This window comes from Haliaeetus albicilla, chromosome Z (assembly GCF_947461875.1).
Source record: "Haliaeetus albicilla chromosome Z, bHalAlb1.1, whole genome shotgun sequence".
NCBI lineage: Eukaryota > Metazoa > Chordata > Aves > Accipitriformes > Accipitridae > Haliaeetus > Haliaeetus albicilla.
This window is the reverse complement of record NC_091516.1, coordinates 23,842,517-23,870,346: the sequence shown is the minus strand read 5'-3', so window position 1 is coordinate 23,870,346 and position 27,830 is coordinate 23,842,517. Positions and strand designations below refer to the sequence as shown.

The following is a 27,830-nucleotide window of genomic DNA, read 5'->3' as shown; positions in this document are numbered from 1 at the left end:
TGACCTGCTGAAGAAACCTTTGTTTGGTCAAACACTTCCAAATTGGAATGGTTCATATACAATTGTGTAACTTTTCAAAATAAATCTATTTTCAGCTGCACAGCAAACTTTAGTTCTAGTTCAATAAAAAGTTAGTCCATTTTTGCTGATTATAAAATTTTACAATCACCTATTATGCTTAGCATTTGTAGATGAAGAAATATATGATCATTCAAATGGCATCCCGCATCTGATCTGGGTACCCATATAAAAAGCATGTTCTGCACACGCTGGGCCTGGAAGAGGTTGGAGCAGTAGTACTGCCAAAAAACCTAAATCCACAGGGTTTAAGAATACATTCACCAATGGAAACATCCTATGAAGTATATTTCTTACTGTCTCACCATAACTGGAGAATTCTGAGAGTCCCCTGCAAGGATTTACTTCTATCCAAAGAACTGACTTTGTAGCTAGAGGTACAGGCAGTACCAGTGTACTTGTGTTGCTCTTGTGTTGGAAAGGAACTGATAAAAAACAACAGAATATTTCCCAAATATTTGAGCCTCCCAACCCAACTACTAATTTTCGCCAATTCTTTTTTTTATTTTTTATTTTGAGATAAAGAGCAAATAGGATGTCATCTGCATATTGCCATTCTGAGAAGAACATGTTTCCTGGCAATGCCCTATCTTCCCCAACACAGAACAGTTCAAGAGAAAAAGAAAACAACGGTAAATAACAGGAATTTGCCAAATGACAGGAATTTTTAACATGAAAGTGGTGAGTCATTAATTAAGACTTATTCCTTGTAACAGCAGGAAGTTTCATGTGACATTTGCAACTAATACTGCCACTAAAGGGCAGTCCCAGCATCTCCGGGCTGCAATCGTGTAAACCTGTCCCTGCTGTGACCCTCTGTGGTACACAAAAGCTGGTGCTCTGGGTCTTCAAAAGGTTAACTGCATTTTCATGAGCTAGCTCACAATTGACCCATATAGTGTTTATGATGACGTTTCATAAATGGAGGAGGGAGGAAGTTTCATAGGGGGAGAAATGAGCAGTGAGGGTCACTCAGAGGTGGAACTTTTTAACAAGCATTAACTTACCTTAACCTGCATATTAAACTACAGCCCAAGATAGCAGTGAGAAAATATGCCATGGCAAAATTGATGCCAGGATTCAAGGTAAACTGCAGAAAGGTAAGAGAGGCTGACATATATTGGAATATAAGGTAGGCTAACTGAATGGCAAATAGCTGACAGAACATTACTTGGACAAGCAGAGGTGGAATAAGGCCTCTGACATGTGTAGCTGTATGTCAAACAACAGAGCAAGGGGGAAACGCACCTAGCTTAAGCCCTTCTCTGAGTAGCAGAAATGAGGGCAGATACCTTAAGAGAGTGTTAGATCCCCGGGTAGATCCACTAAGCTTGCCAACTAAACTGCCATGCGTCTTGATTTTGGCAGTTAATTCTATCAGATGGTTATACTGGAGACATATCAAGAACAATGCCAAAACAGACCAGATGTGAACTGTGCTTCGGTGGGTATCCTCTGTGGAGGGCACACAAGCCCCAAATCACAGAGGCATTATGGAAGTGAGAAATGCACTCAGATGACTTTGAAGCATTCAGCCACCATCACCTATTTATTGCAGCCACAGCTGAATATAGGAACCTTATTAAAACTTCAAAACATCTTCCTCAAAGTCAGAAAAGTTCTGATATTTTCATGCTCAGGCAGACATCATCACTGCAGATTAATTTCTAAAAACGAGTTTTGCTGATGTACAAGTTGAATGAGATAAACAACACTACTGAGTCTGGAGCTTACAAGGGTCCGTAACAGCAATATACAGTCAAAGTGTAGGTGAGCTTACAAAAAAAAAGAAGTATAGAAATGCAGGAAAACAGAATTCCTGCAGGATTTTGGACAGTTTCATAGTAAACTAGTATGCTGTACCCTATGCTTGGTAGACATCCAGTCAAGTAGTCTAATAGCAGTTTTTTAACTTTGTCCAATGGCCATTTTCTGCATGTGTTGTCACAGGTACTACAAACACAACAAAGAACATTTTGCCCTGGTTGCTGTGCTGCACATAACTGGCAAGCTCCACCTCAGGAACCAATAGTGCAATACATGTTACAGAAAATGCTGAACAATGGTACACTATAGAAATTGGATGTGTGGTTCAAAGAGAATTTATGGTGCTGATGGAAGCTGGATGGCATGAAAACATGTAGCTTTATAAAAGGCATCTAAAATACTCTCACAGCCACCTGGTCCCTCTTAAAAGTAGTTTGTGTTCTTCTGTAATAAAAATGTTTTATTGGGCCTAGCTTACATTATAGTTACAGACTTACTTTCATTATTATTTATCAGTCTTCATAAATGCCATTGAAAAATTTTATCAGGATTTGATATCTAATTCTGTGAAAATGTTTAATAATCAAGTTTAGCTCTGATCTTTACAGAAACCTAGAAACACCTAAATTTCATGAATTACTTTTCAGATCAACTGCACAGGCCATTTTTAATCCATTTAACATATTATTGATGTTGCATTGCCTACATTTTTCATCTGAACGTCTCAGTGATAGATCAGACATCCTAAAAACAGTTTATTAAAATGAATAGTAAACTTTATCAACTGACTTGAACTGCCTTGCAGAAATCAGATTTATTCAATACAACTTACTTTCCATAAAGCCATTCTAAGTATAACTATACTCTGATGCTTTAATACTTTAATAATTGAATTTCATATCAGATTTTCATTATTTTAGCCAGAAATGAGGTCAGACTAACTGACCTAAAATACCTATCCTGACTGCCCTTTCTGAATATTGACTCAATATTACCATTCTTTTAGGCTCATGGCAGTGTTACAGTATATATACACTTACTTTGAACACTTATTGAAAATGAGGATCATCGAGAGAAAAATTCCCTAACCAGTCCTATAAAGTTGTAAGTTCTCCATTTAAAAATACTACTTTTTTCTAGAAATTGTTTAAAATCCTCCACTGGCTACTAATAGACTGGGAATGTTTCATCATTTTCATGTAACATCAGCCTACTTCCTTCCAGATACAAAACAGAAATATTCATACAAGACTTCTAACTTTACACAGTTACAGAGTTGTTTTATCTAATAATGGGTCATATCCACCCTGTAATATCTATCTTATTATTAGTACATTTTTAAATCCTGCCCATTTACTATTGTTCTTGGCCTTGCTATGCACAGATTTCCTCTTGATTTCTTTAGCCTCTATACTCTATTGCTGCTCATATTTTCAGTTTATTATCTATAATCCATTTTCCACTTCCTTTATATTGCCTTTTTATTTCTAAATATTGTGTTATCTTTCCTATCACACTGAAAAAAGATATTTATACGGAGCTACCCTCTAATTATGGAACTGTGGTTTTTTGGTTACTTAATAAACTGTTACAGTGCACAATTTTTATTCATATTTTCTACCAGCCTCTGTCTGTCAGTCATAACAGCTCTGGAGAAATAAGCTGCTCCCAGTCAAACTGTTTTAGATGCCCTGTTTGTTGCCACTGAATGTGGTTTAGGACATCACACCTGATGCTTATACCACACTCCAACAAAAATAAGTCCAGTAATGATTTACAACATATTGGATACAGCAACTTTTGTTTATAATTATTTCTTCCACCATTTTTAGAAACTATTACCAGATTTTACAATCTAGCAATTTTAGTTGCATAACTGTCCCAAACTGGGCTCCCCATAGCAATGCAATGCTTTATTGTACATTACAAATATGCACTTAAGCAGTAACTCATCAGATAATCTAATTTGATCCAGTGGTATATACCAGACTTCTACCAGAAACCTGTCTGCCAGGTTTTGTAATGTGGTATATTGATCAAAATGGATTCAAGATCCTGTGGTTCTGAGTTATCAATAACTCTAAAGGCAAGTAAAAGTGTCTGCTATAAACAGAAAGAGACACACTCTTTTCTCTGAAGTTCCTCTGTTGTCCTATTATTAGCTGTAACTATTAATTAGCAACACTGAAATTATTTAATTGTTGTATATTAAAAGAAGAACTATATAATGTCATGAGAGACAAGGAACGGCCAGAAAAAGTAACATTCCGTTGATTCATGAGGAGATTACACTTGCACTCAGAAAAACAAGTGAGGCTTGTGAAGCGATCAGAATAGCAGTCAAAGATAAGAGGGTCATACAAATATGTAAAACAGGTTAAGCAAGAGACACTTTAAACTTGATCTGTATACAGAAAAACTTATCTGAGTTACTGAAACTTGAGTAAGAATCAAGGTCAGGGGAAAACTGACAGCTACCTGGAAGGAGAGAGCACAAATGAGACAGACCAGGCTTCAAAGGAAGAGCTGGTACAGGAAAAGAGTACTGCTACCTATTGTGCCACCTCAATCTTCCTATTCAGGTTATAGCATCAGATATGTAAGAGGTATTTTAACAGGATTTACTTGATATACTACAAAATTCCACTGAAAAGCCAAGGATTTTCAACTGTATTTTTTTACAGCAATACACTGTGAATAAAACCAGATTTCAGAGAACTTTTTTTTCCATAAATATTTAGTACCTAGCTAAACAAAGCAGTCTACTGAGGAACTCCCCGTTCATCAATATTTGACTTAGAGACAGCACCTTTATTTTAAAAAAATCTTTGTGCAGAGGAACAGTAGTCAGCAAAAACACTACTTGAAATATGCATGCATATTCTTTTATGCTGGGGAGAAACTACATATTTAGCTTTATTAGCTAAATATTACTTTCATTTATAGAGAAACTACATATTAACATTCTTTTCACATACAGTATGACCATGTAAATGCTAATGAATATTCATGGTAACTAACAGAGAAGCAGTCATCTTATTCAACAATGAATGAAGTATCATAATGGTTGCTAATAGGTGATTTTCCTCATTACAGCTACTTTTGAGACCAGATCTTTTACTTTCTCATTATCTAATTTTTGACAGACTTTTCATTATGGAGGTATGTAAAGTATTGACAGTAGGAACACTTGTTTGTCTCCTTTGTCTATAATTTCTACTGCAGTTTATTCAATGAAGTAATTCCAAAATTCATAGCAGCCTGAATGGAGACTGAATTTCATCTCTCTATCATCAATGACATAGGAATATTTAATTTAAAAAAATAGATAATACATTAGATTAATTCAGACTTTCCCTTACTTATACAAAAATAAGCATGCAGCTGTGGAAAGAACACTTATTTCTTCCTCTTAGAGGAAGCATTCTGTATTAGAAGAAAGCACATTTCCCCCATGAAAAAGAACAGTTTGTTCAAGAACAGGCAAGATGTTTCTGAAACACAAGGCACAGTGATCAGATTTATACCACTTTTCCAAGGGTTACAAAACAAGGCAAACAGAAGATAGCTTTTATTTTAATCACAAACTTAAAAAATAAAGTAACCCTTCTTTTTAACTAACAGGCACATTTTTTTTCATGAAAATCAATCGTCATTTTCACCTTAGATATTTTAGCTTATAAATTCTTTGAATTTAGGATTTTAAAGTGCATTCAACACTGTTCAGTCTTTTTTCATAGTGAAGTTGATGTGAATTTTACAACTGAACTGAACATGGGATGGTTCCAGGCCAATACCAGACATCTGAAAACCATCATATATTGACTTGCTAATCTGATGATGACAGAAAGAAGGTAGAATGCACAAGTAATTAAGTTACTAAATTTCAATCCACAGTGGAAAGTTATTCATGAAAGATATATATATGCCTTCTTTTTACAGTGCATCAAAATACCACTGCTCTTTACCTCGCATGCTATCAGACTTGCTCAAACATATCTGAAACCAGCTCATCTCTACAGAAACCCAAGAACAGTAGAGAAGTGGATCTGTTTCATGGGTTAGTAAGATATGACCTTGTCTGAAAGTAAGTATATAGTATATATGCTAAATTCAAGCTAGATATATACTGATTAGGCATTACAATTCTTAGTTACATAGTGGATATTTCAGAAAAATAAATAATATATATATTTCAAATACTAAGTTACAAAACACAGATTAGTCCACTCTGTAGTTCACACTGAAGTAGTATGATAAAGCGATCTGTATAACACCATAGACACAGTATTATTGCGTGATGCACTGTAGCAGATTGTTAAGTATTTAACCAAAATAAGAAAACAATATTCTACATACTGCTTTTAAAACTGCTTTCAATTTTGCAATATAGAGGCTTCCTTATTTAATATTTCTGCCATAAAAAGCACATGCATGTAGAAAATCAGATAATTCACACTAATCAACAGATACAAATTATTTTCTTAAATGGGTTGGGAAATTTTCTTCTGCAGAGTAATCTGCTATACAACTAAGCACTTTTTCTTGGGAAGAAGTACATGGCAGCCATATACAAAAAGGTGACCAATAAAAATTATAGAAGTCTTCAGAAGTCTAGGACAGACACCTAGAGAGAGACTCTTTTTCCCTGTTTAGACCAGTCCAGAGCTGACACCAGGCCAGTGCAGGAACTTCAAAGATTGTTCCAGAACAGGGAATGCACCAAAGATTAGCCTAATTTAATCTGTTACATTTTGCTTTCACTCAAGAATACCTTTATTTAGGTGAACACTCAAAAGGAAATCAAAACACAAACCTTCACAAATGTCATGAACTCTTCTATTTTGTCATTGGTAAGCAGCAGCTTCTTCTGTAGGGTCTCCAAAGCGTGTCCGCTCTGTTTAGCCAAGCCATGTAGTTGTTGAGATGCAGTAGTCTCAAGTTCAGTCATGGCACATTCGGTCTCAATCATTTTGCTCTCTAGGCTGGTAAGCTTGAGCTCCTGAAATACATCCACAGAGAAACAGCAGTGATATGATAAAAGCTGATAGGCAGGTATGGTAGACCACAAACGAACGAACAAACCAACCTCGCACGCAATGGTTAACATCACAGAACACTCTACTTGCAACACATAAAATGTAATTTCATGGGAGAAAGTAATTTCATTTTCAGTCATTACAGATGTTTTGGCATCTAAATTTCAGTGACGTGACTAAATTAGAGAAACACATTACTATAATTCTGCTCTTTTTTCCCTTTCTGTATTTAAAAAGTCTAAGCTGATGACCTTGCAACTTTTCATTTGAAAGTGAGATATGAAAGTTCCACAGTGGAGCTGTCACAACTCTAACATACCTTTTTCTCCAACTCATCTTTAGCCTTGTGATACATCTGCTCATACTGAGACTTCTCTTTTGTAGCTACATTAAGTCTTTGTTTCAGTGAGTCAATGGAAGTTTTTTTGTTTGAACAGTCTTCAGCCAGTGCCTTTACCTGAAATAATGAAAGGCCAAGAGCAACTGACTATTAAGATATAAAACTTAGAAATTAAAATCAAAACTAAGCTTACCTATATGGTATAAACATACCTGTACTATGTAAATAATTTGATTAAAGTACCTTTTTCTGAAATTACAGACTTTAATAAATCTCTCCTGCTTACCCAATAGAGATCAGTTTGCACACAATCTTGTTACATAAAGTTTTGACCTGTATTAAGTGTAAAGAAAAGCTCTTCATTTGCAGAGCCATTTGTTTATATATATTTTACTGTTATGGTGCATGTAAAAGGGAGCAAACCACAACGTCCACTAATTTCTTCTATCAGAGGTAAAAACATTAATTAAAACTCAGCTGAGAAAATTATAACTGTGTACAAGTTAATAGCCTATAAAGCCTCTTAGATAATTATTATCATTTTGACATACAATGCAAACACTGATTTGGGGTAAAATGAAATAGACCAATGCTCCTAGAAAATCATTCAGCTCTCCTGACATTATTAATCACAAAGTTTTCCTGACAATATCAAGAAACAGGGAATTTCTTTGATCTTCTGCTGAAGATAATGTAGCATTTATCACGTTGATTTTCCACATGGAATAATCAAATTAATGTATGGAATTTGATCTTCTAGAATCTGAGAAATGCAGTGCTTAAAATACCCAAAGAACAGCAGTAAAGTACATAATTCCATTCTAAATCTTTCACCTAAAACCAGAACGAGGTATTTTTCTCATTCCATACTTTAGCTCCCCGGCTTACTTATGCTCCCACTCTCTGGCTGCGGATTTCTTAATAACACCTTATCTTTGGCATGGAGGGTAAGACAGTAGCTCTCCCTAGAGCTGAAAGTGCTATATGACTGCAAGCAGAGATAGCACTTTTGATACTCAGCAAGTATCCACATTCTAGGAAAACAGAAGCAAATTGGTAAATTGTTAATTTCAGGGTCAGATGCTGCATAACCTCACAGACAACAAAATATCATAATCTTTTTCTGGTATTAAAGGCCAAAGTGCAATACATTGCTTGGATAATATAGAAAGATGCCAAAACATATACAAGTTCTCCTTGCTTCAGTGAAATCATCCTAGAATTTTGCAGGAGAAAATAATTTGCTATAGAAATTAAGCTCTACCTACACAGACAGAATTACATTAAGCTAAGAACTGTGAATCATTCGTAACATTGCAGTAGAAAACAGATTAACATACTAAAGCATTTAACTACGATAGCCAGGAGAGGTGCATGGACTTCATTAGCATGTCACGTAAAATAACCCTCGTTTCAGGTCTACTGTATTTTATGAACTTACAGTGAATAAAACTAAATCTCACTACTTACAGCATATCCTTGCAATTCAGTGTTCTGAATACTTTAATATTTAATTATACCTCTTACGAACATACATTAAATTATGCTGAATCCGTCCAAGCTATCACCATATACTGATTTCATACAAATCACAGTGTAGGGAATTATACCCTTAAATTAACTGTATGTTGTTTGCTTAAAGCAATATATTGATTTAGTATGTACAGCGTGTTGAAATAACTTCTGTAAATCCACCAGCTTTTGCTTCTCCTAGAACTATCAATAGCAAGAAAGAAGTACCTTTCTCTCAAGACTTTCTAATGTTTCATTAGAGGTTTTCTCATTTTCTTGATTTGCTTTTAGACGAGACCTTAAGTCTTCTACCAAATGTCTTTTCATATTAAGGTCCCTCTCCAATCGAGAAATCCTAGAAGGGAAGAAGTCACACTGCATGTCACTGTTAGAAAATATTGTTAATATGCAACTATTTTAAACAACTAAAAAGTATAAATGCAGTAGACAAACTATCACTCCTGTAATTTTAGAATACTTTTTTAAATAAAAACTGATGTTATTCGTGCAATTTACCCTATTCTCAACCATTAAAACCAGTTTCAAGTCTCTTATTAAACAGACCTATTTCTAAATATGCAATTTATTTGTGATCTGCTTTTTGCTGTGGTTTATGCTGCAACTTGTCTGATCTGAAATCATAGTAATTCTTCTTAAGCTATTATCAGAAAAAGGCAAAAAACCTGTTGAACACACAAAATTTAATTACTTAACTTTCTTTGATGTCTCAAGCAGGTATCACTCAAACACTATTTTGTACAAAATTATTTTCAAAAGGAAGTGGAAGGGGGAAGTCTCCTTTCAACCAACTAATACACAGAAATACATGAAAAAATCTCTAGCCTATAATATGTCAGATAGGATAACAATTCTTTAAAACTGCAAAACCTAGAAATAACATCAGCATTTTTCAGAAACTTCTCACAAAAAGAAACTCTCATGTTCTACAATGTAATCTCTGTTCAGTGAGAAAATTATGCCTTATACAATGCCTCCACCATTATGATACAAATTAATATTTTAAATATTAAGCAGTACCTGAAATGTTCAGACTTCTGGATTTTTTAATTTTTTTTTTTAGTGAAAACAAAATGAATGATGGTAATATATTTAGGAATACAACATTGTTGATACCATGTCAATAACATTAAAAAAACCCAGGACAACAGTGCATCTTAAAATTTCTTCCATCTATTTCACATTTATACTATTAATGTTATTTTGGTGATTATATCTTACAGTTTGTGAAAAAACAGTATCTATTTTATGAAGGAAGTATGATAACCAGTATCTATTTTAAAATTTATGGTGGAAAAATTCGGTTTCACTTTGAAACAGAAAATACACAATGTACACAATTTAACAATTTTAAGAGTTCTCCATTTTTGAAATGAACTGATTTCAGATAACTAAACTGCATTCTTTCTACAAATAAAAAGATTAGAATGGTTAGAGGAGTGAAACTCTGGGACAGGCAAGCAATACAATAATAGCTTATGTTTATATAGTAATGTAATGGAAGAACAGTATTATACGAGTTCAAGAAGGTAGAATAAAAATCTCAGTTGCATACTTCACAACTATACATGTGAATTTCAAAATGAGTAGAAAACCTTAATCAATTCAAATAAAAACAAATAAGACTGTCCTTTTGAACTTTTTATGAGTGTAAGACTGGATTTTTAATCTTGTTTGAGCATCTGAACCTTGACATGTCTCTTAGCCCCTAGGCAAAGAATTACTGTATTTGAAAGACTATGTTTAACAGTGCTGAGGAATTCATTTAGGCTTACATCAAGGATGAAACATTCTACTCTAGAGTCTGAGTTTTGATTTAAGGTATTCTTATTGCAATACAGATACTGTAGCTAGCTAATCACTCATCACTTGAAACAAAATGCAATTTTAGCATGTACTGCTCCAGTTTCAAAAAAAAATCCCCTGTAACAGTCTGCAAGACTGCAATAAAAAGAAGAATAAAACTTTCTCTTACAAAATCCATTTAAGAACGGTTAATTATACAGCTGCCACTGGGTGGCACCAAACACAATGGATAGAAGAGTGAACATACTTAGCGTGTAGTGCCCGAATCCGTTCTTCTTTTTCCTGGACTTCTTTTTTTAGTGACTTAATGGTGGCCGATTGCTTAGTGATTTCATTATTTGAACTCTACATTGAAAAAATATTAAAACATAAATAAAGCAGACTGAGTATTATTGCAGTCAACAGTGAATTTGTTCGAAATAATTAGCTGTGTAAACTTCCATGTGGTTTATGAATATTCTTAGAAATTGGCACAAAAGGAGCATTCTTACTTTCTAGCAACACTTAAGCAGAAGTACATTCCTTGGAAAATATGATCAAAATCAGTACTTTTCCATTGCTCTAAGAATGTATGATTAACAGATGTTCCCCCCAAGATACCTGCAAGCCCAGTGCACCTATCAGGACCATACTTTCTCTTGCATAGCATGGTCAGCTGAAAAGGGAACAAAACAGAAATAAAATTGGATCTTCATCTGAACTACATCCTTGAATGGTATACTTCTACTTCTATCTTCCTAACTTTCAGGCATGTGTAATTCCAGTGAAGGAGAATTACACAGTTGTTGGCCTTTCCTCATTGTATATAGTAGGAAGTAAAATAAAGCTTCAATTCCTCCATGCAAACACACAGATTATCTACCTAAGATGTAACTACAGAACAACTGAATCACTCTACAGAAATAAAAATACAAAATTTAACTAAGTAGCCATCTTAGCAATCTGAGCATATGCATTGAATGCCATTGCTGAAAACGGCAGCTCAAACATACCGCATATAGAGATTTCAGAACTCCAAAAGGTATTGCCAAAAGATACATACGTGTTAAATGTAAGCACAACATATATGTGTGCATATATGCATGCAGGTTCAACCTCTGTACTAAAGCTTTTTACTCATTAGGTATAAACAATAAGCGAACAGATCAGACACGCTGTAAACAAGGATACTTCAGGAGAATTTCTCTGCTCAGTGCAGACTTGTAACACCTATTAACATTAATGGGAGTATTGTACATAACTCTGTGCACCTCAAGGGGAGTATATATTCTTGTGTGCATAGTTAGATGTAAAATATTGTTCTTAATAACTTGTCTAGTCTATTTACTATTATTATAATGTGAGGTATAACCAGAAAATTGTTAAAATGATGTATGGTAGCAGAATATTCCTGAGACCTGTTTGTTGAGCTTGAGCTTCATTACCGTGAAGCACAGCACCCAGTTACATGGTGTACACACCAGATACAAACTTGAATACTTAGATGGGCCTCTGCACGTGCTCAGAGGCAATGACATATGCTTATGGTATTTTGCTTCCAAACTCACCACCCACACTTAACACATTTCTTCCTATTTGCAAAGATGAAAGGAGTCTTTATATACAACATAAACAAACACTGCAAAGATAGCTCTGAGAAAAAAAAAATTAACTAACAAACCCAGGTATTTTGAGATTTTGAGCTATAAAGCTTTTGCTACTTTCACATTCAGACATTTAGGGGAATAACTTTGTATCTCCTTTTTAAGTATGCTAGATAGCCTGGAGGAATAGTTGACAACTATTACCAATTTCTTCTGCTAAAAATGACTTGCAGGCCTTAAATTTTTGAAAAATTATTAGGTCAAAATAAGGCTAAGAATTTCAGTAACTTGATTTAAGTTGCTTTTGAGGCACTTATAAGGCACCCAAACTCTCACCCAATTCAGCAACTAGTGAATTTACTCTACTAATCTACATTTGGGGTCACAGACTGTGTTTACTCTAAAATGTAGTTTTGCATACATAGCTTATTTTTTACATTAAAAATGTAGTATATCTTTAAGAAGGAATTAAAAGTCATGTTAGTATTTTTGACATCAGATTTATATATGCTTGCTATATTAGTTTCTTCTGCTGCAGAAACAAAAAACCCTTTGATTTTTCAGCAATATATGTTGCAATTCACATGTACCAGACAGACAAAGTAGGCTTCTAGCATGAGTGTTACTCAGAGTATTTAAAAAAAAAAATCCTCATTTTTTATTTTTCTTATTTTCATAGAGAAATTTACTAGGTTTCTGGATAATGAGGACACAGATCTAAAAGGAACAACCCTAATTAACAGAAATTACCACTCACCAGCAACAGAAGCAGATTAGTCAAACCCAAATCTGAAATCAACACTCAAGAAGTCAGCACGTATGGTTTCAATATCTCTTTCTCATAATTAAAGTAGATCAAATTATCACCTTTTCAGGGCTACTCCCTGCTGCCCTCATCTCTTCCTTAATGTGACCCACCTTTACTAATCCCTGAATTTAGATGTTACACATTCAGTATGGTATAGCCAAGATCTGTAATACCATGATTACCATCAACAGTTAAGAGGTCTGAGCACTACCTGCATCTTGTGCGCTAGTACAGCTAATCTAGGACTCAGAGCCAGAGCCAGCTATATCGCTCATATATGGCCTTTTCTTGTAGTTGAGCCTTTGGCAGCCAGCTTGCTAGTGTGCCATTTCTTCTAGCAGGAAGAAGCTATACCATTTTGACCTTTTCTTTTTCCTCAAATATTAAACAAAAATGATGGAAAAAACCAACTTTAAGACATTCTGTTGCACATATATTTCCTCCAGTGAGAAGAGAGGAAGAATTATTATATTCAAGCCAGGCCACCTCCTGAGAAAGCTCTCAGATAAATACAGTCCAGCACCTACATCATCCACATATAACAGAATCACTGGAGAATGAAAAATGAAATCAACAAGTTAGTATTTTCCTATCGGCTAATCTACAAAAATACAAATACAAAAAGAATGACGTCTCTTTGAAGACAAGAATAGTAGTGACATATAGGTAACATAACACTGTTACATTACTTGAGCTGCCCCATCAGATCAAATTCTTTGCTCCCCTTTTACAGATAGCTATTGCTTACCTCCTTCTTAAAGGAAGCAAGGAATCAACACAATTCTCATTGCAGTAATTCCACAGCACTTTCCAACAAGATGCATTTAATCATTGTGTGAAACCCAGAAAGCCTCCCTGTCCAGCCTATTTGATCTGCAAGAATTGTTTTAATTGTAACTTTTAATTCTCCTGCTTATGACTACATATATACTTAACACCAAAGGTTATCTAACACCCAAGTTGCTAATCATTGGCTAAGATAGATAAATTATATGCATGTGAGTATACATATATCTGCTTGACCCAGTTATGAAATACTGTTCATACGAATTATCCTCAGCACTAGATAATCTGTTCTGTCACCTTTAGTTTGCACTGCAGCTGTTTAATCTCTAAATCAGGGTTCTTTGAAGGAGATGGTATGGCATTACTCTTGCCAGCAGTATGAGACAGATGTTCTCTCAACTTCAATTTTCCTTGTAAATCTTCTTTCTCCTGTTGCCACTTGGCCAGGTTGGAGGTCAACACCTGTTTTACAAATAGAAGAAACAATCACAATTGCATCCGAAAAACATTTCTCCTTGATCATATGATGCTTCTCTGGTTCAGCTTTCAAGAGAAATGAAAGAATATTATTATATGTAATTATATTGCATAGCTGTTTGGTTGAATTCTTTAGCCCACACAAAGATCAAACCCAGCAGGAAAGAGAAATCAACTAACATTAAAAACAAGGAATTTTTTTAAAAGGCAAGCTAATTCAATTTTCACTGTACACATTTCTATTTTTACCATGATAGGCAAAAATTATCATACAAAACTGTAACAGTAGTTACTGTTGAAACCTGTTTACCTAGAGCCTCTCTGGGATTCAGCAATTATTTCTACACAGAGCATGAAGAAATACCAAGGTGTCTCAGACACCAATGCGTATTAAAGGTGGTTAAATGTCAAATCTGTTTTAATGGTGACCACTGTAAGCTCACTTGAATTGCTGTGTTGACAACTGCTATAAAACATACACCCTTCTCTTGGCTTTTGTTTTGATATTTGTAGGGCTTGTAGAGGTTAAAGCAAAGTGGACCAGCTGCACTAAATATCTTCTGGTTGGCTGGTCTTTACTCATGTTGTGTTATTTCTTCCCTTTCACATATATGCACCATAGCCAGAGAACCACATATTCCATAACCTTGACTCTAAGGCTGAGGTACTTAAGTGGTAAAAGCCAAGCTGGAGCAGGACAGGATAACAGATGTTAGTTGTTTATTCCACTGGGTAGGTCTTACCACCCTACGCTGCAGCCAAAACGCTTCTCATTTAGCAACATAAATGCTAAGTCCAATTAGCAGACGAAGCTTGTTAGGGATTTAGTTCAAATAAATAACATGCAAACAAACTCTCAGTCTTGTTGCACTTGATTGACAACTGACAAGACTTACTCAATCTTTGTAACAATATATTTCACAGTACTCCTTATAGAGCTTATCTTTTAAATAAAATATTTGTTTTAATTTAAATAACATTGAATGTTGTTCTGTGAAAAGGGGAACTGAAATAATCTTCACGCTAGTTAACTTCCACGAATCTGTAGTCAGTTGAAAGCCACCAATGGCCTAACAACTCTCTGCTTCTTAAGAGGGTAACTACAGTACTATCCTGTTTTTGCAAAGAAGATTGTAATATAGTACTTTACATAAGGAACAATTATACAAAACGGTATTGAAATCTCTCAAAGGGCAAAAAAACCTTTCTTTGTGAAGAACCTTTATAAGAAACTGGAGAAGAGTCTACAGCTTGAAATTACTAAATCTGTGCCTGATTATATGCTGGTACACAAAAAAACAGAGGTGAGAAAAAGTTAAAGATAGTGTTCTATTTCCAAGCATTTTATTATTTAACTAAAAAATAGATTTTTATACTGTTTGATGTTATTAGAAAAAACTTTTTATATACACGTGTTTATTATATACACATACACTTCCATACCGATCATCTGAAGATTACATATATACCCAAATAAAAGAAAAACTACTTATGGTCATGTTTATTCCCATTATGAATGACATGAGAATGCTTGTAGATTTTGCATTAGCTTAAGAAAATATCATGGATACAAGAAAAAGCATCCTGTATTTAAAGTCAAAACTCTAACAGTATTTCACACTTAAGTGCATTTATTAAAGCCAATGGGCAGTTTACATATGTATCTGAGGTAAGTACTGTTCTTAGTATAGGGGTTAATCTTTCCATTCTCTTCTGCATCTGCTGTCATTATGGAACACAAGATAAATAGTGTTAATGTATTTTCTAATTGGTCATTCCTTAATTTAATATATTATTCTCACAATTAATAGTCTGAGTAAAACACAAAATGAAGGCTACTTTAATAAGCAACAACAGTAGTAGTAGAGAAAGATATAGTACAGAAAGATATAGGATTAGGTTAATTTGTCCAGTATAGCCAACATTTCTACATGCGTAATTTCATGATTCAGTGTCTCTATAATAAATTATTCATAAAAAGAAAAGAAAAAAAATCATAGCTAGATCAATAGCTCTGATTAAAATTACAAATGCCCCCATATCTGCCCAAGATACCTTGTGACTCTCAGAAGTTTCTTAGGCTACTGCTGCCACCAAAATGCATCTGGTCTAAAACGCCATGATTGCAGCAGCCACATTCCCCCAAATGACAGCAAATATATTGAAAAAGAAAGGGCTTTCAAGGGACAGGTGCCAAAGAGGACAGTGCTACACTGGTTATAGAATTTACTTAAGTGAGGAGGCAGAAAAAAATTATTTAAAATATGAATGTACACAAATTCAGAAACAGCATCAGAACTATGAGGTTGAAGTGAAAGCAATATATGATGTACAAGACAAACACCCCTCAACTTGCAAAAGCAGATAGAGCCAGAGACACAGTTGCAATCAGACCTATCAAGAAGGTTGTCTCTTAACAGCTCTGGACACGATGTAAATGGTGTTATAGGGTTGATAATTCTATTGCATCATTCTTCTACTTGCAATATATTGAGAGGTTATGTGAAAATTCCATATAAATCTATGCAGGATGTGAAAAACAGCCCCCCTGTCCCAGCAAGGTATTTATGCCTAAAAGATATTCTTTGCATTTATGTACTTAAGAAGCAAGTTCATTACCCTCTGTCCCTCACCACTTGCTAAGTTTTAGGTCAAGACTTTTCTTTTTTTAGACACGGGGCGGGGGGGGGGGGGGTTGTGTGTGTGCTACCATGCACACAAATCCTGAGTGACAGAGTAAAAAGGATTTCTCCAGGGGAAGAGGTCACCAGGATGAAAGGTAGAATCTTAAACACCAGCTAGACCAGATGTTGGTAAAGGCAGGCTACCGCTGTTCCTCCACAATGTAGCGGCCTTTGTCTGCTGCACCTCCTCCAGAGTGTTTTGGTTTAACAGATGTTTATAGATTCAATATTTTAACATCCATCTATCTTAATCTCCTTGCTCCTGGTATACCCATGACACTCTGTTCTGCTGTACACAAAGGGATAAGTGATGAAAATTTCAGTTTCTATGTAGTCAATGTAAAACTTCCAGTGACTCAGCAAAGCTTTTTACCATAATCCCTTTGCTCAGAAAGACAGCTACGTGGAAGGCCCAATGGATTAATGTAGGAAGCTTGTGGAACGGCCTATTGCTCCCTGGCATCACAATGAACCTGTGAGAAGCTTCTAGCTCAGTTTACAGCAGAGTCATCCTCCTACTGCAACCGGCATGTATGAAAATGACTTTTCTGTTGGTGGTGGCTGATACTGTACTGCCACTGCTGTATGTGATCCCATGCATTTATATTTGCAGAATATATTATATGGCATGTACTTCCAGGCAAAATTATAAAATAGGATGTAAATCAGGTGTTCTTGAAACCCTTTTTAAGCCATGACACAACCTTATTTTACTACTCTTCTTGTAATCCAACTATAACTAATACAAATATCCTCAGATGTGTAAAAATCGTATTTGCTATGAGGCTTCCCATCCTAAAATCCTGGCAGATGAAAACATTACAATGTGCATAGAGATGTCTATAAGGAACCTGAAGTCAACATATTCCTTCTTCTTTTCTCTAAGAAACCTTGCTACAGTAGGTAATAAGATACATTTGCTATATGCATAGCTACTGTACCAAGTTCTATTCTAAAATCTAACAGTCTGAAGGTTTTAAATAGAACGCTATTTTCTCACAGCTTTAGCTTGACCATGAAAAATATACAAGATAAGCAGTACTTGTTGCACGCATAAACCATGAAAGAACTTTACAAAACATATTTGCAGGCACTGAGTTAGGTATTTATGATTTTACACACTCTTGTCAAATGTTATTATAACATAATGATAAACCTACTTACAATATCCAAGGCAAAATTTATTGAGTCAGTCCCACTAATCTTGACCCTGTTTTGTTCTCTTGAATCAAAACCTACCTCTGCCTGATGGGTCACAGAAAAATAAGCTAAAATTAATAAAGGTGGTATGTAGCTATCTGAAAATATGAAAAGATATATACCAGACTATAAAGCCAACTGTGCTGCATACTTAATGTGGTCATATAGAGAAAAGGCAAATAACTCCAAATCCTCAGTGAAAGTTTTTTTCATGCAAGTGCTGTAAGTGGTTGATTACTTAGTATTCCAGACATGAAGACAAAATATGAAACAGAAGTCTTTGGTGGCTTAATATCCTATCCCTAAACTGAAACAAGGCCCCCCAAAAGCAAGAAATAGTTCTAAAATGTGAAAGTTATTTGCTATTTATTCTTCTGAAATTTTAGTAAAATCTACTGTATCACTGAGTTATAATTTTTTTTTCAGCCAAATGCAGTTATCAGCAGCTGACTGTTTCACAAAATGTCAAGTAAATGAAGGTAATATAGAGGACTTTTTGCCAGTGCTTTAGCTAGTTGTTAGACTTCAGTAGCCTTTAGAGACCATTAAGTACCCTTTGGCTAATTGGCCAATGGTAGATTAATCCTCCTTTTATTCTAGCAGCACTATTTTAACACCCTTTGCACTCTGTCAGTGTAATATCTGAATGACAAAATAATATTGTGCATGAATAATAAGCAGAAAAGTTAAATTAACATTTCATGTTTCACATGTCATACCTATGTGTCAGGGAAAAAAAAACCAACTTCTTTTAAAGCCACTGACATTCAACTTTTTTAAACAATCTCATGTTGACATCTTACTGAAGTGAATCTTCCTAATTACTGCTAATTGCCTATCAAGAAAAAAAAAATCTTTCCTTGAAGTGCAGTTGTCTAGTATAGATGAACACAGCTCCAATGTGCATAGTAAAGACAGCCATGACACTTGAGGTGTGCTACATTATTATGAGGTCATACTAAATATGGTTTGCAATGAACAAAGCAGCTTTTAAGGATGTTTAAGGCACTGAAAATGTCAATCTCTCATGAAGTGTTTAAATTAGTTCCCAGCAGAGAAATACAGATCTCAGCATGCAGATAAGAGGTATATTTCTCATCTCAAGTATTTTACTAAAGAAAAAATATACTTGTCCTATTGATAATGTCACTGTAACACATTTGCAGTTCATCAGCTTTATAAAAGCAATGTTTACACTGTTATCTACAAATGGCCCTTTCACACATACAAATTATAAATTCAGCTATTACTGGGAATACAGCTGTAATCACTAACAAAGACTTTTATCAAAGTCTTTGAATGTCTTCTTAATCACGTGCTAGTACTGATCAGAGTAATCATCATTTATAAAGGGCTATTTACTGTATACCACTTCATAAACAAATGTTTTACTTGTAATTTTAATTTAGCTATTTTATAGCTAATTTATAGCTCAATTTATTCTACAACTTATAAAAGCCTAATATTACAACATTTTTTCTGGCTACAGCATCTTATGAAATAAAAAAATAATATCAATAAAATCAGAGCAGATAGGTCCACTTTAAATTTTGTTTTGTTTTGTCTTTTTTCCTTTTGTAAAGAATAATAATACCACATAGATCAAGACCAGAACACATACATCTATTCTAGAGAAATACACAAATACTCATGTATAAATGATTTGGACTAATATATTCTGGCCCAATTCTCCAAGAAATCATCTGCTGTTATAAACAGACAAGCCTGAATACAGAACTGCACACTGTGCAACCAATGATTTTTCAAATAAATTATGGAAATAAGAAAAAACTTAGTAATGATATAGGTAACAATTTTTTTAATATGATGAAAATGCTTCTAAAACATGTCATCTGTATAACGATAATGCTAGTTCAAAGATAAGGGTTTTGACCTGCAGCAATTCTATTTTAGCTTGCCTTTTCTATTGCTTTCATTTCATGTCTCTGTATGAGTAAATATTGCTGTATCTCATGCCTAATTTGTGTACATATTAAGAACACTGTCTTGCTTTCGTACTAAAGCAGATGCAGCACTCCATCTGTCCTTGCAAATTTCAAAGTAATATAAGGACTATTAACTATGTGTGTAACATTACTTATATAAGTAGTTTCATTATGATCAATTATATGATCACAACTATGTGCTTTAATTTTTGCAGGGACTGAGTTTCCAATGCGGAGATGCAAGCTGCCAGAATATACAGATGTGCAGGACCTTGTCTGCAAGGCCTTAACATTTCCAGACAAAAATTACAGAACATAAAAAATTAATATTTCTTAAAAAGAAAAATATTTAAGATCACAGTATATTATACTAAATCTTACATACGTAGTTTAATTTATTTGAATTATTAATATCTACGCAGACACAACACGGTACATTCAAATAAGTTTTACTACAATTAAATTAAAAATGAAAATACAACTGGAGACATATCACAACACTGTCCCACTTGAAAATGTCTGAATGTTATAGCAAGCCAGTTGTGAAGATGGGGCTGAAGTCCAAACCCAATGTTTCTATGTACCCACCATTGCCATTTAAACAAATACAAGTTGACTTGGGTATTCCAACATTAACATGCCTGTGCACATCAAGTATTGCTATATACAAGCAAAGACTTCCATCTGATGCGTAAAATTTGCCCCAAGATTTCCATGTCTTTCTACTTACTAGAGAATTTTCAATATAAGACATGGAATCCATGCAATCTTTTACAGTTAGGACTAGGTTTTACTGCAAGATTTTTTGCAGGGTTACACAGTATTTATCTGATTTTCACCAAACACGAGAGTTGGGGCAAACTCATAAAGCTAGAAATCTGAATTTTTCATCTAGGGTCAGGGATAGTGCTTGCCATATTCCCCCTGCTTAATCTTAACACATCTAAGCACTGCAAATGAACTACTTGCATGAGAGCCAGTCAGGGAATTTCACAATCCCTACAACTCATTACGAATTTAACAGCAGCAATACTAAGTATTCATATGTTTCAGATAACACATACAAATATGCTGCACTAAAACTCATTGGGGGAAAAAATTAATAATGCTTCCATCTGTTTTCCGTATAGCTCACATAAAATAGAGAGAAACCAAAATGAAAATGCTATTTTAAAGACTGTTTTTAAACTTTTTTGATTTACGTGCTTATTTCTGAAGCATACAGCTTCATATCTTTAAAAATTACAATTATTTTTAAAAGAATATATAAGCAAGAAAGAAACAAAACAGCTCAAAGAATGGTGAAATATTAATTTAACCCGTCCTCATTTCCATCTGTTTTAAAGAGTGAACCATTTTCTATTGAAATACTTCCGCATCTCAAATATAAGTAGGCAGGAATTCTGTGCTTGTAGGTAAAGCTGTTCCATCTCCCATACTCTGGCCTCCTCTTTCTGTATTGTTTTCGTTTGCTTAAATCTCAACTTTTCAACTGTTAAAGACCATTTTCTGTCAACTTACAGAAAATGTGTCTGAAAGATACAAAGGTTTGAGGAAGTGATAGAAGTTATTTTGAGATAAAAATTACTAATAAATCAGAGGTATTCTTAGAAGTGGGTAGCAATATTCAAGGAACAAAATTTATAAAGATAGCTCCATATTTAATTTTATACAATTATTTAAACGTCTAATTTATAACTGCTTCAGATATCAACAAAAGCTGAAAAAATGTCCTTAAGAAGCTTTTTTTGATTTTTTTTTTTTTTTTAATGTAGACAGCTGTGTAAAAGTAAAACATTTTAAGTGTAAACTGTTTTAACAAATTGAATTACTGGAAAAGTCCAATGTTCTCACAGAGCAGGACAAAAATACAAATATGCAACAAAGAATTGGGGAAAAAAAAAAGGTAAAAAACCTGGAATTTTTCTAGTCACATAAAGGTGATACTGTACAAATATTAATGTATTATTTACATTTCTATATAAGAAAATAAAGGCATATTGCTAGCTACTTCTGAGAGGTATGAGGAAGCTGATGACAGATATTTTGGGGAGGATGCAAAGACAGGGATATTTTTCAAAATCATGAATTGCGTTTAAAAATTACCACTACAATGTAATGCATATAAATTAAAGTGGTAATTCATCCCTGGTTTCTTGCAAATGAACCCCCACAGTCTTATCTTTAATTTGTAATTTATGTTATCATTGGAACCCTTGCTAAAATTACAGGCATAAATGAACAGTTTAGGGTAAAATACTCCTTACATTATATATTAAACAGCTGAAGGGACCATAACAAGAAAAAGCCATGTTTTCAGCCTAATGTATAAAATGAAATACACTTTTCCTTTATCATGGTTATCATCAATATTATGGCTCATTTGGACAACTAATTATTTTCACATACATGAACAGTTTGAGGACAACATTGTAGTTGTGCCTAATCCCTGCAATACAATGTCCCAGCTTGAACTAGACCTACAGCTGCTGTCTCCTAGTACTTCCCTCATTCTCTTCTGCTTGCTTCACTGAGATAATAGACAAAGTCACACATTTCTCTTTGGTGGACATAATATCCTAAAGACCACAGGACTGCATTTGAATCTGTGAACGAACAGAAAACTGTGCACAGGCAGACCAGTCCAGCCGCCAAAAAGTAAATCCTTTTCCAGTGCCTGCAAATCTTGTGAGACATGCTAGTCATACAGAAACTGAAGCTCTTGCGACATTAGGTATCAAAGGTAGCCTGGAGTGATAAAAAAATAAACCTGAACATGACACAAGCTATGGGAACAGTCCATGATTACCTCATTAATTGCCAATGAAACTGTAGGAGAGCAAATCAGATGGTGGAAAGCATTAGTAAGGAAGTATAAATATTCTTCTACCTCCTGTAGCAGTAACTGAGTCCACAAGGTCCAGGCACTTCAGGCAAACAAACATGGCTTCAAAACCACAAAAACTGTTCCCTTAGGGTTACAAGGAGAGTAACAGTGTCTGACTTCTGTAGGGATGCCAAATAATCCTGTGAGCCAGTACTCACTGTCTGCAACAACTGGGATCTAAGGCAGAGAAAAATGAGGACAATCCCAAGGAGGGAATGCTGTACATAACCATTTTTAAAAAGAAATCTCAGGTGTAGTTCCCAGATAGCATTTTTTTTGTCTCAGAAGTAGTCTTAGTTGTAACACTTTCCTTTTCTACTGTTGTTGAAGATTACTTACTTCTTGACTCCTATTCCTTTATGCCTAGAGAGACCAAAAAGAAAAAAAAAAAATCAAATGCAGTCTGAAGGCTCATGCATCTTCCTTGGTAAAGTGATGAGAACGGCTGTACTCTTCTGGTTTGTACTCCTGGCTATGGATGTGTCTTTTGAAGTTTCTTCCTGTAGTGAAAGGGAGTAGCCAGGACAACAGAGCACAAGCATTAACTTTGAACATACAAGCTTAAACAAGGGATTGTGGGAATGAGAGTGAGATGCAAGCTCTAACAAAAATGCCAATTCCCTTTGTGTAATAAACTAGACAAAGAAATCTCAGTTAGGGATTGGTAAGAAAATAGGGTCAAACACAGGAAACTGAAGCTTTGCAGAAGACCTAACAGTGCTGAACTGGTGAAGGAAAAGATTGCCCTTCTGAAATCTGGAGGAGTTCAAAAGAATTCTAGGACCAAATATGTTTCTTTCTGACATTGTTCCCCCAAGGACAAGATGTGGGAGCTGTTGTTATGGTCCTGCTTTCTGATCACTGATACATCTTACTAGGAACCAATGAGTAATAAGCTGCATGGAGGAAAAGATGAACTTGGTGTCCAAGGAGTAAAAGTTTGCAAGGACTAGCTGCTAGCTCCATTAGTCAAAGTCTTCAGTATTAAGATATTTTTCCTGTGCTAGTTACCTAAAAAAAGTCCTTCCACTTGAGAATGAGGAAAAAAAAAAATTGCTACAAGAGAAAGACTGGTAATGACGTCAGGAATACATTAAATTTAGCACATGTGCAAAAGAGTATAAGTAGATTACTCCTGAAAATTTTGGTTTAACTGCAGAGAATATTCTCCTGGCAGCCTTCTGCAGTTCTTCAGTGCCCTCAGAGAGAAAATTTGCCTTATATCTGAATCACCTTTCTTGAAAACTTAAATCCATTCTCCTTAAAGGAGATGGAAGCACAAACTGACCACTAGCCCTTTTAAAAAATCTTTTATGCATTGGAAAAGTGGTTATTACAGTCCTTCAGTCTTTACCATTGATCTGTTATTTTATAGATTTCATTAATTACACTCCTTCAATCTTTTCTCATAGTTGACATGTTCAAAAATTCCTAGAATTCTTGCTCCTTTCTTCCAATATGTGTATTTTATGTGTGGTGCCCAAAACAAGACACAATATTTCACAGAGTGCTTTGACACTTCTAAATAGCAAAATAAATGTCCTCTCTGAAATTCTCTGTAAGAAATAATGCCTGACAAGCTGGCATGGTTCTACTATGAGAAGCAGGAGATTTGACAAGCAGGTGGCCTTCATGCTATGAAATACCATCTTCATGTTACTGAGAAACAAACCAGTATTTGTCCAACCTGTGGACCTTTGCAAAATAAACACACATATCCATAAGCAAAAAAACCCCCAAACCGTCCCCCAAACCAATGAACTGTGATTTTGGCTTTTTCCACAACTCATGAGTTCGCATCTCACATATATCAATCTTGTAAAGGGAGGGATAACATGTAAAAATATATGCATCATGTATGCAAATATATTTTCATGACCAACAACAACTTTCCCCCTGTTGGCTTACCATACTTTTTATGTAGAAAGATGGGAAAACATTTTAAAAACTAGAGACTAAGTATATTTCAGTGGTCATTCACAAGTGATATTTCATTTAAATCTTGATTTGGCCTTATGGAATTCAAACTACAGAAATTATCTTTCAGAAATAAAAGAAAATCCTGGTTATACTTGGGAAAAAATCCCAAGATAGCCAAACTCAAACCTTTAACTTCAATATAACCTGTTTCTTCTTACCTTATCTAGTAACTGATTTTTAAATCAAATTATCTAGAGACTTTTCTAAAGATGTAAATGTTTAAAATTGAAAAATGTTGGCAAGTATCACAATAATTATTTTTTTGTTTCACAGCTAACTTTCAATTGTCACTGTTAGAACTGTTTCATAAACAGAAAATGAAAATTAAGAATTGCAGCTTTTTGTGTCTTTTTTTAGACTTTAAAACAACCTTTTTTTTAAATAAGAAGGTGCAACATCCATTTGCAGATAACAGTGAGTCTATTGTTGAAACACTAGTTTTTAAAAATGTCTGGAAAAGTCACAATTGACCATTTACAAACAGATAAATGGTAAATGGAATTTTGCTTTTTTTATCACTTTCCTTAGTTTGCATTTTTTACACGACATACTTTTCATACTAACAAAAATGCGCAGCCTTTTTCAATGATAATTTATAAAGAAAAAAACATAAATATCAGTATTTTGGCAGTTTTATGTCTAGAAACAGTCACACACCCTTTTTGACCACTATTGCTTACTGAGATCATAATGACAAGCACGTAAATGCCACACATCTCTAAAGGCAAAATGAAGCAAGAAAAGTTAAATTCTTTAGAAAATATAGACACAGTTTCCTGGTTGGAGCTGTACAGGAACCATCATTTTCTTACAAACAGAACAGAAATCATAGACTTGCAATATTTAGATCACTTTCACTGACTTAAAATATTGTTCTCCCAAGTGACCTAAAAAACCGAGTAAAATAGCAGTATGACTATATTGTACAGGGTGTTCATAGTAATAATCATACCTTCTTCAACACCTAATACAAAACACATACATTGTTTTAACAAATACCACTTGGCTGACCTAGAAGATAGGATGAAGGAATAAGAGAGTCACGTCCAATTCCTCATGGATTCTCAGCTTGGATCCTGTTTTTTGCACAGTTTACCTTATGAACATGATCCGAGTGACATTTCACAAATTCCTGGATAAATGTTGCTACACTCTGCCAGCAGAGAGACAGGCTGTGTCATGCACAGATCAATAATAGCACTGTGTTTCATCAGCCTCAAAATCAAAAGTGCTTCATCTGGCAAAAGCCATGGCCCTTGAGGATCTGACATATATAAACTGAATACCCTACACAGGATGCCTACTACAAAAGCTACCAGTGTAAACACAAGTCTAGAGATACACAGTGAATATATGTAAATAAGAAAATATGTATTTGTATATATAAAGAAGTTTTTAACTCCTTTTTATGAAAAGTAAGAACAAATATCACAAAGCAGCAGCTGAATGATGCAACCAAGACTAAAATTTTACAATTCTTGAGAGAAGAATAAAAACACAGTCAGGACAATCCAATATTCATAATCTTTTGAGGAATTTACTATAAAATGCAAATACCTTTTGAACTGTACACAATAATATGTATGACAGTGGGCTGCAATAAAATGCGCTCTAAGCTATACGTAATGCCTTCTTATCAAAATTATGTTCATTAAAAACATAGAACATCAGAAAACTTTTCTTCAGGGAAACTACTCAAATTAGGGGTCTTAAGACTGTAAATCACCATATACTACCTGTAGTTTCAGGCCTCAGTATAGGCTTTCCTAAGGAAACAACAGAAATTTATGTCTCCTACTGCTTAGCTTTCCTCATGATTATCTTATTTTTTTAGTGACAGAGCTTGTAAAATTTGTATCTTCAACGAAGTGCAACACCTGTAGATTTTTAATTGAAATTACTATCTATCAGAATGCCTTTCCTTCATTTATTTCTCATAGTAAATTTAGTTTTCTTTTTTTCTGCCAAAGTTTCTATTGAAAACAATACTTTGAAGAGTAAGTATTTTTATTCTTTGGTAGCTAAGCCTTTAACAAAATATCTCAAGTTGAGTCCTTTATCAAGATTTTGACTGAAAAAAGGTTAATCTGTCTCTACGCTCCCAATGCAAATGAAAAGCTTTCTCCTTTAAATATTTCACTACTGCCTCACTAAAAAACTGTTTCCTTACAGGTAGACAAAGAATATGAAAGAAATATTAAAAAATAGTTACTTACCTTTTTCTTTTCTGAATTTCCTTACCAAGCTATGCACTACCTAAATCAAAGAGCTTTAGTCTTCTTTCAGCTCTGCAATCAGCAGCTCTAAAGGGCTGTACTAGACCAATGTAATCCTAAATTCTGTGTACATTACACCACAAAAGCTATTTTTCCTTCTCTTTGCCTTTCTTCTGCTAAAGACTAACTCTCTTTTAATGTTCCTGTTGCACACTGTGGAACATTCATTTCCTTTAGGTTAATCCCTTTGTTTAATTATCCATTTTCCCTGTGCCATTACTCTTTATTTGTATGTCTCGAGCGGTGATGGCTTCTTCCCCTGTCTCAGAATTTCTCCTCTTCATAACCTGATGTTTGAACACCATTATAACACTCCTTCTTGGCTTCAGTTAGACCCTTATAAAGCATTGGTTTGACTTTTCTTAAATTTATCATCCATGTTTACATCTCTTCACCACAGCACCATCAAATGCATTCTGGGTTTCATCACAAAAATACTGTTGCCCAGCTGTACTCTATGAAGTACATGCATTTCCTCCATCAGTTCTTCAGATAAATGAACAGTGTTACTGAAGTTGAGAACATACCTTCCTGTTTGTACTTTTCATTAATTCAGCTCATGTCATTAAACATATCCTCTCTCTTCCTGTCTCTATTTTTTTTATGCTTCCTACAGAACACAAGTTTTTTTATTCCCTTCAGA

At 34.5% G+C, this 27,830-nt stretch overlaps 1 protein-coding gene across 6 annotated transcripts in view; it reads right to left on the bottom strand.

Annotated features, from left to right (window-relative positions):
* The window catches only part of CNTLN (centlein), a 199,991-nt gene that overhangs the window by 21,179 nt on the left and 150,982 nt on the right, over positions 1 to 27,830 (bottom strand). For all 6 annotated transcript variants that reach the window (XM_069776754.1, XM_069776753.1, XM_069776759.1 and 3 more), the window contains 5 exons: positions 14,035 to 14,199; positions 10,808 to 10,905; positions 8,965 to 9,091; positions 7,204 to 7,341; positions 6,662 to 6,847 (listed from right to left, as the gene is read on the bottom strand). In XM_069776754.1, coding sequence (XP_069632855.1) covers positions 6,662 to 6,847; positions 7,204 to 7,341; positions 8,965 to 9,091; positions 10,808 to 10,905; positions 14,035 to 14,199 — 714 coding nt within the window. The remainder of the gene's footprint in view (positions 1 to 6,661; positions 6,848 to 7,203; positions 7,342 to 8,964; positions 9,092 to 10,807; positions 10,906 to 14,034; positions 14,200 to 27,830) is intronic.